Raw genomic sequence first — 12,521 nt, 5'->3', positions numbered from 1 at the left:
CCCACCGTAGCGGCGGCAAGACGGGGGCCGTGCTCCGGGCTCAAGCAGCAGGTGCAGGTAGGGCCCCCTCGCAGCGCGGGGCCGCGGGTCGCGTCTCCCGGGCAACAGGAACGCGGCTCAGACCCCGAAGCCCGGGGGTGACGTCACTTCCTCCGTCTGCGCCGTTGCCCCAGCGACGCGTCCTGCGGGAGAGCGCGGTGGGTCCGCGAGAGACGCGGCGGGCGGGAGTCACTTCCTCCCGGAGACGCTGTTGCCCGGCAACCGCCTCCCGAGTCCGCTCTCCGTCCCTCCCCTGCGCTCAGTCCCGGTCCGTCTCCGTCCTCGGGCAGCCCCGGGCCGCGGCGAGAGGCTCCCGCCCAGGCCGGCGCTCGGTCCTCGGGGGCGCGGGGCGTCCGCCCCAGGGCCGGCTGCGACTGCGGCTGCGGCTGCGGCTGCGGTGCGTACGGGCAGCGCGGGGCGGGGGCCGGGGAGACGCGGCGTGGACGGCGCTCGGGCCTGGCGGGCGGCGGGGGCCTGCAGGGCGAGGGGGCGGCGGGCGGCGGGGAGCCGGGCGGGGGGAGGGTCCCCGGGGCGCGGGGGGCCGGGGAGGGCGGATGGGAGGGTCCCCGGGGCGCGGGGAGCCGGGCGGGGGCGGCGGGAGGGTCCCCGGGCTGGAGGGTCCCGGGCGCGGGGAGCGGGGCGGCGGGGGGCCCAGGCCTCGGCTCGGGCAGGAGCACTGTGCGGGCCGCCCGGTGCGGTGACCTGACGGCTGCCGCGGCCGCCCGCCCGGGCCCCTGCAGGTGGGCACCGCAGCTCGGTCCTGCTGGGGCACCGCAGCTTGTGCGGGCGTCGGCCTCCGGCTCGGCCGGTGGGGGCCGGTCCCCGTGGCAGGCCTCTCACGGTGGCACCGTTCCCTGGGCCAGGGTTTAGATTTTGAACGGAGGAGAGGTGAAGAATAAAGGTGTTGCATTTTAATTTGCAACATTTTATTAAGCTGTTGCGGGCATTTATTGGCTCATCTTTAAAACAATCGCAAAACTCTGAGGATGACTTAAATCTGACTTCTCTTGTTTTGATAACAAACTCGTGAGAATCTTATGTGTCTTTAGGGGAACTCTGCATATTGAGGTGAATATGTAGTGCCGTGTTCATAGATGTTTTTCTTAATTGTTTTTTTTTTGTTTGTTTGCTCTCTTTTTTTTTTTTTTTTTTTTTTTTGCGCTAAAGGGTAGTAATAGAAATTCTCCAATATGCAAAAAAAAAAAAAAAACTCTCATTTGTTTTTTATATATTTCAGACCCGGTCAGAGTTTGAATCTCTTAGCTGTTTTATAAAGGTAAAAAGTAAAAAGCAAAACAAAAACCAAAAAGACACTATGTCTGATGAAGTTTTTAGCACAATTTTAGCTTATACAAAGAGTCCGAAAGTCACCAAAAGGACTACTTTCCAGGTAAAGTATTTCAAGACATTTTTATTTTGAGTGATTCTACAAGATAAGCACTGTATTAGGGATGTTGGGCTTGAAATGATTCTAGGAACGGCTGTGTATAATACAGGAATAATAAATCTTACATTATTTTGGAAGTTTTGCAGATGATCACATTTGGGCTCAAGTATTACCAGCTCTTCTCTGTGGCTTTCAGACCACTAACCTAGCTTCAGTACTAGGTTTTTACTAAGTTAAAAGTTTAAATCACCTAGCAACTTTAAATTTACATATTTTTTAAGTTTTTTTTTTTTTTTTTCCTGTTGTAACATAATAACATTTCAGTTTTCTCAGTACAGGTCACTACAATTTTAAACTCAGCCTCTAAGTTTGCAGTATTAATTACCTTTATTACTGCAATGTGCTAAAACAAAAGATCTTAAAAGTGCCAGTTTCTTCCAAAGTGTAGCTCGTAATAAATCTGTCTAAATGGAGTCCTGTTTATTATTCTCCTGCCCTAAATACACGCTGTAATTAATTTCTTTGCTATTGCCTGTCTCCTTCAATTTAACTGTAAGCTCCATAAGGAGAAGGATCTTGTCTGTGATGTTACACATTGAATCTGAGGGCTTGGGTGCATGGCATAAGGTAGGCTTTCATTGAATATTTGTTATATGAATGAAACCTGAGTTTGAAAGCAATTATTAATCCAGCGTTGTTTGTTTAAAGAATTAATTCTAGATAGGAGTCTTCAGTGTTTGGGTGGAAATTGATCTTCATTATCTCCTTTCAGGATGAGCTAATAAAAGCAATTACAGCTCGCTCAGCCAGGCAAAGGAGTTCTGAATACTCAGATGACTTTGACAGTGATGAAATTGGTATGTGTGAATATGGAAAAGTAAAAACATTTTCTCTTTTTGCTTCCTTAGTTGCATTTAGCCCATCCCTTCAAAAACAATCACTTATGTTAAAATAAAACCTATAAATAAACTGGTTTTAAATTTCCAATTTTTTAATGAGTAAAAAGTCGTAATCTTCAAGAAGTTGTATAATTGTCTTTGTTTATTTCTGAACGTGTATACAGAAAATATAAATTAATTGATATCAGGTTTGCAGTAAAAGGATGCCTGTCAGTTGTAAACCATGTTGGACACAATGTCAGTGAGACCCTATAGTGAATTAGAAACTAGGGCCCATAGAACTAAACTTTGGTGCATGTCAGAATCACTTTTGTAGTCCTTTTTGTAAATCAGGTTTTTTTGGCTGTTGTAATACGGGCTCAGTTTTAAAAACCTGGTATATCAGTGCTGGTATGACTTAATCTGGTCTCTTTTGATTATGTAAGAGTATTAAGTACACAGAATTCTAAACTTGAAATTCTGTGTTTTATTCTTTAATATTCAGTGAGTAACTTTTAATGTTCTCTGTAAAAATAATCAGAACAATAGCTAAAACATTGCTGTATTGTTAAGTTAGCATTCTTTATTCTTCTCACAGTAAAATCGAATACTCTGGTATGGATGAAATTGTAGTTGTGAAATTTTTATGGAAAAAACATAATTAGCAAATAACTAGTAAAATTTCTCCACTTACCAGTGTTTCTTTTTATTTTATATGATGAAGTCATTTGAAAATAAAAGCTCTATAGTCCAAAACCTAATTTAAATATCCTATGTCATTGTTATTTTGAGGAACCTTTGGATGACTTCTCAGAGAAAGCAGAGGGTTTGGCACACTTTTCACACTCAATAAATATGTTTTGAAAAAATTTATGAAATTGAAATTTTTATTTCATAAATACCAATGAAAACTGCCTAAGTTAGCTGTGTTTTAGAGCTGCAGATCTATTTGTAAAACAGACTTGCATCCATTCATGGTTGTAAATTCATTTCTAGTCTCTTAAGGTAATCTTTTTGATTCATATAACTTTCACAACTTTAAAAGAGACTATTGAAAACATTTTTTCTCTTCCATTTTTCAGTTTCCTTAGGTGATTTTTCGGACACCTCAGTAGATGAAAATTCAAATAAGAAAAAAATGAATGATTTCCATATATCAGATGATGAAGAAAAGAATTCTCCAAAACTGTCTTTTTTGAAAACCAAGAAATCAAACAGTGACATAATGAAAGATGAGCCAGTATTCTCCACCAAAAACGATGAGGAAATGGCACCTGATGGTTGTGGAAACATGGTTGGAACTCCCTTATCTGAATCTCAAAATAATGACCAAGAAATTGAAAAAGACAAAATTAAGATGAAACCTAAGCCCAGAATTCTTCCAGTCAAAAGCATGTCTTCAGGTAATTTACGTTACTATAATTGCAGTTCTTGGAAACTTATTTATCTATTTTAAGATTTTAGTTAATTTATTTGAGAGAGTGCAAGCATACGAGTGGGGGCAGGGGCAGAAGCAGAGGGCGAAGCAGGCTCCCCGCTGAACAGGGAGCCTGATACAGGGCTGGATCCCAGCACCCTGAGATCATTATCTGAGCCAAAGGCAGACACCTACTCAACTGAGGCACCCAGATGCCTATTGAGAACTAATTTTAAGATAATCATAAAATATCTTTATATGGTAGCTAGTAAAATTTTTAAAATAGACTTAACGTTTTAATTTTAGAGTTATAAGTCAAAATAATGGAACCATAGAGAAAACTCATAGTTCTGATGTCCAGTTGCATGTCAGTCTTGCATCTATACTGGTTCCTGATAGAAGGCCAGAGTGCCTTGTCCTCCACGGCTGTGTCTCCTGAAACTTCTGGGTCCAGTCTTGCAAGGCCTTTGGGCTTCAGTTTTGTTTTTAAGGATGGGGCTGCAATGCAGTCCTTTCTAATCCATCTTACACTCCAGTAATTAGAGTAACAGCAGCATTGGAACGTGTCCTTCAAACAATCATTTCCATGTCATCATTTGCCAGAATTTTTTTTTTTTTTATATTTGAGTATGTGAAGGGAGAGAGTTTCATTGTTGGTGTTGTTATTTAAGCCTCCAACTTTTCTTAAGAAAAGAGAATCTCCATTTAGTTTCTCTGTTCCCTGGGAAAATCTACTGAAACCGTTTTCTCATGGAAGCTCCTGGTGTGATTGGGAGTACAGTGGTTTCTCCACAATTCTGAGCTCTAGGCACAATGGTGCAAAGATGGAGTGAAGCAGGAACCAGCCTCTCTGAGGTCCCATGGGCCACCACACAGAAACACAGGCATAGAGGTTTAAGGGTTTGGTGTCTTCTAGTCATTATTCCTGTATTATAGAAAATATATTATAAAAATAAAATCATAAAAATCTCTTTCCTTTATGTCATCATTAAATACTCTACTGGTAAATATTACATACTCCACATACTAGATATCACTGGTAACGTCAGATAGAACATTATTTCACACGTATATTAGGGAACCAGTCTTTCCCCAATAATCTCATTAACTTTCAAACATGAACAGAGCAGGGACCACTAGGAAAAAAGCCGCTGTATGTTAATTATATGTGACCTTGGCAAACAGGGTAAGCTTTATTGTTAGGAGGAGGAGGATAAAACCTGCTCTTCTTATTCTACAGAATTGTTTTCAGAATCTGTTGAAGTGTATCTCAGAAACTATACAGTTCTACCAAAAATATAAGCATGAGACATAATGAAACAGAATTAAGTTGCTAAAGTGAACCTTCCCAGCGTACTGAATAGGATCTGAGATGGAGAGAACGGGAACATAGTGGAACTTGGTGAATAATCCAGTAGTTCACCATTTCCCTAAGTACAGAGTTCAGGGTTCAGCAGTTGGTTCATTGGTATATTGGAAAAATACAGAATCATAGAAATTTTAAAGTAATTTCCTTATGAGAAAACTTCTTGGAGCCATTATTAAAGAAAAATGAATGAAGAGGGGCACCTGGATGGCTCAGTGGTTGACTCTTTGCCTTTGGCTCAGGTGGTGATCCTGGGATCGAGTCCCACATCAGGCTCCCTGCATGGAGCCTGCTTCTCCCTCTGCTTATGTCTCTGCCTCTCTCTTTGTGTCTCTCATGAATAAATATATAAGATCTTAAAAAAAAAAAAAAGGAAATATGAATGAGGAATCTTCAAGAAGGATAGAGCAGACAGTGTTTCCTCATCCCCATGAATTCAGAAATCTATTTTTGTGTATTATATCTATCCTGTTTGTCTCGATTCTGAAAAGCTTTTTGTAAGAAAATCTTACATTAAGAAAATGTAAGCATACAGAAGCTAAAATTTGGTCTGATATGGGTAGAAGTATATAATTAGAATTAGAGCTTTATGGTAGATAATCATCAATAATCCACCTATTTAATACCTTTTTTTAAAAAGCTGTGATAGGGCAGCCCGGGTGGCTTAGCAGTTTAGCACCGCCTTCAGCCCAGGGCCTGATCCTGGGGTCCCAGGGTTGAGTCCCACGTCAGCTCCCTGATTGGAGCCTACTTCTCCCTCTACCTGTGTCTCTGCCTCTCTCTCTCATGAATGAATAAAATCTTTAAAAATAAATAAAAAATAAAAAGCTGTGACAAATTAAAATGAACAGAGAAATACTGTCCTTAAACCACAAGATGGCACCAGGATTCTAAATACTATACCCAAATGTGCAATACTATATTTCTAAAGTCATAAGCCATTTACCATTCACTATATGTTAAATAAAAATAATTACTAAACACAGGTAATCATTTACATTTAGTTATAAAAGAAAGCATTTTGAAAATGTATAGATTTTTTTTCTTTTTGAAAACTTGACAATACTTCTGGAAGTGGAATTTTCACATAAAATATGTTAAAGGCATTATTCCTAGGCTCTTCAGATTGAAGAAAAAAATTGAGGCTGGTGATTAGTGCCTGGCATATACAATTTGACAGATATTTTAATGTATAAATGAATAAATGAATGATTCATTCATGAAAGAGTGTGATTCACAAGCTAAGCTTTATCCTTCCCTAAATTTTAGACATTTTCTTTTTCCTACAAAGTTTGGAACTTAATGTTTTTAATGTGGTGAGACATTGCTGAGTAGCAATGAATCCTTTATGAAAATATTGGAACCTGGAAGTTTCCTTTGTTCTTGGCTGTCTTTTGTTAAAAGTGCAATAACTAGACTCTTTCACTTTTTTAAGCAACTTGTCACATGGGTAGTGATTGCAGAAAGTAATTTTTACAGGGTATGTTGCTTTTAACATTTAAATGACTAAAGTCATAAACTTTGGGTGCTCTTGCTTTAATCCCACAAACTAAAGTTTATTAACATGGGCCCAGAACTTCTTTGTTCCTCATTTTGTTTGTTTGTAAAGTGGGCATAATAGTTGAACTTGGATTTGAGGTTTGAGGCAATTAAATGAGTTTATACATTTGAAGATTTTAGAACAATCTGGTGTAAATCAAGCACTTTTCTAATTGCTTTTATTATTTCTTTTATTATTTAGCATTTACTCACAAGCAGATCATTTTATTTTTCCACACGTATTTATTATGAATACAGTCTATTTCACTATGTTATGTTCATTGTGATGATAACTAAGAAGACAAATTAAAAAGACATAATACCAAAAAAAAAAAAGGCATAGTACCAATATTCTAAGACTGTCTTAGCCCATTTGGGCTACTGTATCAAAGTACCATAGACTGGATGTGTTTTAAACCACAGAAACCTATTTCTCACAGTTCTAGAAGCTAGAAGTCTGAGATCACAGTGCCAGCATGGTCAGGTGAGAGCCCTCTTCCTGGTCTCAGACTGCTCATTGTGTCTCTACATTATGGAAGGGGCAAGAAGCTCTCTGGAGGCTCTTCTATAAGGGCACTAATCCCCTTCATGAAGGTTCCACCCTCCTGACCTGATCACCCTCCTACCTCCTAATACCATCACCTTTGTGGTTAGGATTTCAGCCTAAGAATGTGGACGTACACAAACAGACCATAGCAAAGATTGTACAATTTAATGGAAAGGTAAATAAAAGGTAGAGTAAGAACACAGGGAAGTGAGCACCTAAGTTTACCTCAGGACATCAGGGAAGGCTTCCCAGAGGAAATGGCAATAATAGTTGTAACTGACAAATAATAGTACCAGTAGTCAAGAGTGTTGGCTGCAAATGACTCAGACTTCTGTGGAAGGAGGAATTTATCACCTTACTGAGCATAGATGTCAGAAGACCTCTCGGTAGGTGTGATTAAGTTTGGAAACAGTATTTATGTCTTCTGGATTCTCAACTTCTGTCTTCCCTCCCCGACTCCTAGAACTTCTCGCTGTCTCCTCCCACCCCTGTCACTAGCCCAGTTTCTCCATCCTTTGGTCCTCTATTTTTGTCATTTGGTCTCTTTGTCTCCGACATCCCTTCCCTTGGCGGGAAGGAATGCCACAAGTTGTCCCCAAATCTTATCCTTCCAGCTTCATGACTTTAAAGGCATGTCCTCCAACTCTAATTAAAAAAAAAATACTGACCGACCACCTGCAGTGGGCCAGTGAAGTTTCTGTGATGAGCCAGGAGGGTGGTGTGCGTTGTGTTCCCACTCTTCTCACTGAGCTATGGAGGAGATATTTGTTAACCCACTAGAATTCACAAGGAAGAAGAGGAGAGACGACCCTGAAGAAAACAGGAGTGAGAAACCCAAAAAACAAAAAGAGGAGAAAGGAAAAGTCCATCACAGTTACTAATGCTCAGTGAGCACTTGCCATGAGTCCAGTACCGTACTGTGTACTTTACTCTCTCTCACTAGGCCCCTAGTGAGATTCCCTTAGGAATTCCTAACTCATTGTACCCATGGGTAAACTGAGGCATGCGGCGGTTACGATGCTGCTAAGTGTCAGAGCCCTGATCCAGATGGGAACTCTCCGCCACAGACCCCCTAAGAGAGAGGGCCGAGTGGTGTTGGCTAGGGGTGTGCGGAGAGGAGGGGGTCGCTGTGGTCTCCCTTCCGCGAGGCGAATGCAGTTCTAGATCCGCCGTACAGCCCTGGTCCTGCAGCTTGTCCGTGCCCAACGGTGTGCTTGAAGTTGGTTAAGAGGGTACGTGTGTGGGTAAGTGTCCTCACCGCGATTAAACAACAACAAAACCACACGCACCAAGTGACTCAACACCTTTCAGGCGTCGTACAATATTCTGCTTCTACTGAGGCTCGAATGGCACGTGTTTGTCAGGAGAAGGAGCAGGGAGCGGACGTTCTAGGCAGAGGGCCCAGCGTGGGCAAAGGTACGGCAGGAGGAGACGGTGGCCCCGTCGACAGCAGTGAGCCCGCCCGTCGGCACGCGGATGACCGAGGGCGTGTGTCAGGGACAGGGTCGCGCCAGGAGGGGGGACCAGGAGACCTCTTGTGGCTCGCAGGGGTGGAGCCCACGGTGGGGCCGTGGAATGTGGGCTGCAGGAGAGATTCAGCTAGAAGGATTATTAGGGTGTCCTGACACTTTGCATTTGGAGGGAACAGAGCGGGGAATCGGGGTGGCTTGGGCGTTTGGCCAGAGCTTAGAACACAGCTGAAGCTGGCAGGGACACCTCTATAGCGGCGCCAGCTTGGTATGGTGGTGGAACCTTCTAGCAGCATTCATAAACCCATTTATAGATAAAGAGGAATGCGTTGATTATTTCAGCTTTGAAGTTTGGGTTGGAAGCAAACACTGGTAGAACAATGGAGAAATGAATGTGTGTAGCAGGTACAACTTGGGCAAAAAGTGTATGTAAAAACTGTCTTCTGTTTTGAGGGCTGGAGTATACCAGCGGTCGATTGTTGTTTTAAACTTGGAAATAATGGAGGTAGTAGCTGGGAAATTTTAATAACTCCAGAGAAGTTTCATGGACTCAAAAGAACAGCAGCTCATGACTGTGGTTCTTCATGCCTCCGCCCCGTCAGTGAGCACTTGTGCCCCCTGTACCCACATCATCTTCGTACTTATAGCAGAACTTACCTTTCTCTAGTAATTTCTTTTGTTTAGAATCCCCTCCCCTTCCAACCTGTAAAATCCTCAGACGGGGCCATTGTCGCCGTCTCGATTAGGAGGTCCAGCGATGTGAGTAATGTGTGGAGGGCCTGGTGGCAGACGCTCACCAAAGGCCCACAGATGAGCCCCTTCGGGTCATTGAGGCAGAAACCAGGCCACAGCTGGTGTTTTGTTTTTTATTATCTTTTTGAATGCTGAAGAGTTAATTTCTCACAAATTCAAATATACTAGGTGCTTCCAGGATGGCAGCTACTTAAAAAAAACAAAAAACAAAAAACAAAAAACTGATGATCAACTATTGCTTATCTGGGCCTACTGGTACACAGGCCTGTGTACTGGTGTAGAGAAGGGCTGTGGGCTTCTTCTGGACTCTGCGAGACAGGGGGCCAAGGTACACAGGCCCAAGAGGGAAGTATCAGGGCATCCTGGTAGTCGTTGAAGATGTGGGCGTTCTTTGGTATGCTCACCCTTGAAACATGGTATTTTTCAACAGAAAACAACAGCAGCCCTGAAGCCAACAACCACTTTAAGCCTTCACCTCGGCCACGGAGCATGTTGAAAAAACACAGCCACGGGGAAGAGAAAGATGGGCCAGGAGAAGGTAAAACCCCTGCCCTCCGTGAGGAATTGGAAGCACATTCCGCTCCTTCTCCCCTTCCAAAGCTAAACGACGGACAACTGGAAGCTGAGAAAAAATTGGCCTCCGAAAACCTAGATCCTAAGGTTAGCACTACTGCTGAACTGTGTTCTCGACCTGAGGTCTTTGCATCTGATTATGAGAAAGAGATTGTGTGCACGCGCGTGTGTGTCTTTGTAGGTCTGTGCGTTTTTACATGTTTTCTTCAGCAATTGATAGGAAATAACTTAAAGACATATTTTTTTAATGTACAGTATTCCATTGAGTCTAAAACTTCACCAACTGTGGGATACAGCAAAAATGTAGCGTTATTTTTATGTACTGCTGGGAAAGAAGAAAACTCTGCCACTTAATCCACAATATGCCAGTAATTATAAAATGGACCATCCGATTTCAGAGAAAGTAAAATGTGAAAAAAAAAATGTTGCCCTTTTGAATGTATGCAATGCTATCTGTCTTTAATTCTAAGAATTTATAGTTTTATTCACTTTGAATTCTATAATTTATGGCCAAGGACGGTTCAGCCAGTGTCATTTTGTTCATTTGGTTTTATTCACTCAACACACGTATATTGAATGATCACGGCACTGTCCTGTGTTTTGGGGACATCTGCCAGGATGGGAGTAAGTGTGGTTAGTGAACTTCCACTCACCTTTCAGGAGTCAGTATGGAAAGAACATTCCCTGTCCATAATCTGCTTGAGCAGATGAGGGGAAAAGGAACTGAATGTGTACCTAGTTAAGCTTCCTTTCCCCGCCCCCCCCTCACTCTTCCCAGGATCTGGTCCCTGGGAGGTGGCATGAAAGGGAACTGGGGGCAGCTTCTTCCTATTATGAGTAAATGAATAAACGCTTCCACTTCCAACGGGAAATATGAGCGCAGTAGGCTACAGATTCAGATCTGGTTTTGTAGTTATCTTTGCCAGTAAAGCTGAAAATTTTATACAAGTCTATCTGACCACAATGTGCCATTTTCTAATTTGTTCTGGAAATCAAGAGACGGGGGTCTCATCAAACCTGGTTATTTTTTATTTAGTAAAATTATCTGGTCAGATGGATTTTGTGTTAGTTTTGCTGTAGCTGCTATAACAAACTGCCACAAACTGGATGACTTAAAACAGAAATTTATTCTCTGAGTTCTGGAGGCCAGAAGTCCAAAATCAAGTTATGGGCAGCACCATGTTCCCGCCAAAGGCTCTAGGGAAGAATCATTCCTTGCTTCTTCCAGCTGCTGGCTGTTGCCAGAAATTCTTGGCGGTCCTTGGCTTTAGCTGTGTCACTACCTTTCTTTGCCTCATCATGTGGCATTTTCTTCTTCCCTGCATCTCAATGTGTCCCTCTCTTTTCTATAAAAAAGACACCAGTCATTGGATTTAGGGCCTACCTATTCCAGTATGTTCTCATCTTAACTAATGCCATTTGCAAATACTTTATTTTCAAATAAGATCACATTCTGAGGTTCCGGATAGACATGAATTTTGAGGGAACACTATTGAATACAGTGCTGATACGAACTTTAAATGCTCTTTGCTAGCATTTCTGTATCCTTTGATTTAAGGGGGAATAAAAGTATTCCTAAAGTTTTTAAAGTAACATCATATTATGACAAAATTTAATCAAATATGGTATCAACCCATAATCCTACCATCTAGTAATAACTATGTTTATCATTCTTTTTCCCTTTTAGGCTGTCTTTCTATACCTGATTTTATATTTGTCATCTTAACATAATGTTTGTATCATTCCTTTTCTCATCTCTTAGCTTTAGGTCATGAAGTTTTTCCATATAGCTGGGTGATCTTGAGAGTACATTCCCCTTACTGATTATAACATAGCCCATAATATAAAACTTGGATACTTTTATCTTTAATAATCTAATAAGTGTTCCATATTTCTCATTATAAAAATCTTCCTGACTGTGCTCTGAATCTTTTTTAAACCCACCTTCACAGGGATTTCCCATCTATTTTTTTGGTTCAACTCTTCTCTCTCCTATATCTATTACCTTTGGTTCTTCACTAGAAAAGTCAAAGACTGGCAGGGTCTGTTTCCATTCAGATTCAGCTATGCTCAAGCCTCTTTAACTTTGTGTACACTCTCACTTGATACCACGCCTCTCCTACTGCCTTAACCTTCCTGCAGATGTCACAGCTACATCTTGAAAGGGTGACATTTGCTTTCTCACCATCCTCAGCTCCCACTTTTCCTTTGTGTGTGTGTGTGAGAGAGAGAGAGAGAGAGAGAGAGAGAGAGAGAGAGAGAAGGAAGGAGATTATAGTAGAATATTTTATTGTTAATATTTTGTTAAGACTTCTACATCCATATTATAGAGACTATTTGTATTTTTTTCCTTATAATGTTAATATCAGGCTTGGGTATCATATGAGTAGGGGAGTGTCTCTTCCTCCATTATTTTCTAAAAGTTTGTTTCATTTGAAACCAAAAGTTGGCTATCATTCTTTTTCCCCCTTAATTGAGAGAATTCACTGGTGAAATCATCTGGGCCTGGAATTTTCATCATGGAGTGATATTTGACAGTAAACTATATTCTTT

General features: G+C 41.8%; 1 protein-coding gene across 1 annotated transcript in view; it reads left to right on the top strand.

Annotated features, from left to right (window-relative positions):
• The first annotated feature begins 239 nt into the window (after positions 1-239).
• MAP9 (microtubule associated protein 9) overlaps positions 240-12,521 on the top strand; it is a 28,523-nt gene continuing 16,241 nt past the window's right edge. Inside the window, exons 1-5 of the mRNA XM_049094307.1 lie at positions 240-436; positions 1,277-1,429; positions 2,199-2,283; positions 3,387-3,707; positions 9,826-10,055. Of these exons, the coding sequence (XP_048950264.1) occupies positions 1,355-1,429; positions 2,199-2,283; positions 3,387-3,707; positions 9,826-10,055 (711 nt within the window). The 5' untranslated portion in view covers positions 240-436; positions 1,277-1,354. The remainder of the gene's footprint in view (positions 437-1,276; positions 1,430-2,198; positions 2,284-3,386; positions 3,708-9,825; positions 10,056-12,521) is intronic.

The sequence above is a fragment of the Canis lupus genome, chromosome 15 (assembly GCF_003254725.2).
Source record: "Canis lupus dingo isolate Sandy chromosome 15, ASM325472v2, whole genome shotgun sequence".
Lineage (NCBI taxonomy): Eukaryota > Metazoa > Chordata > Mammalia > Carnivora > Canidae > Canis > Canis lupus.
This window is presented reverse-complemented; position numbering and strand designations above follow the sequence as displayed.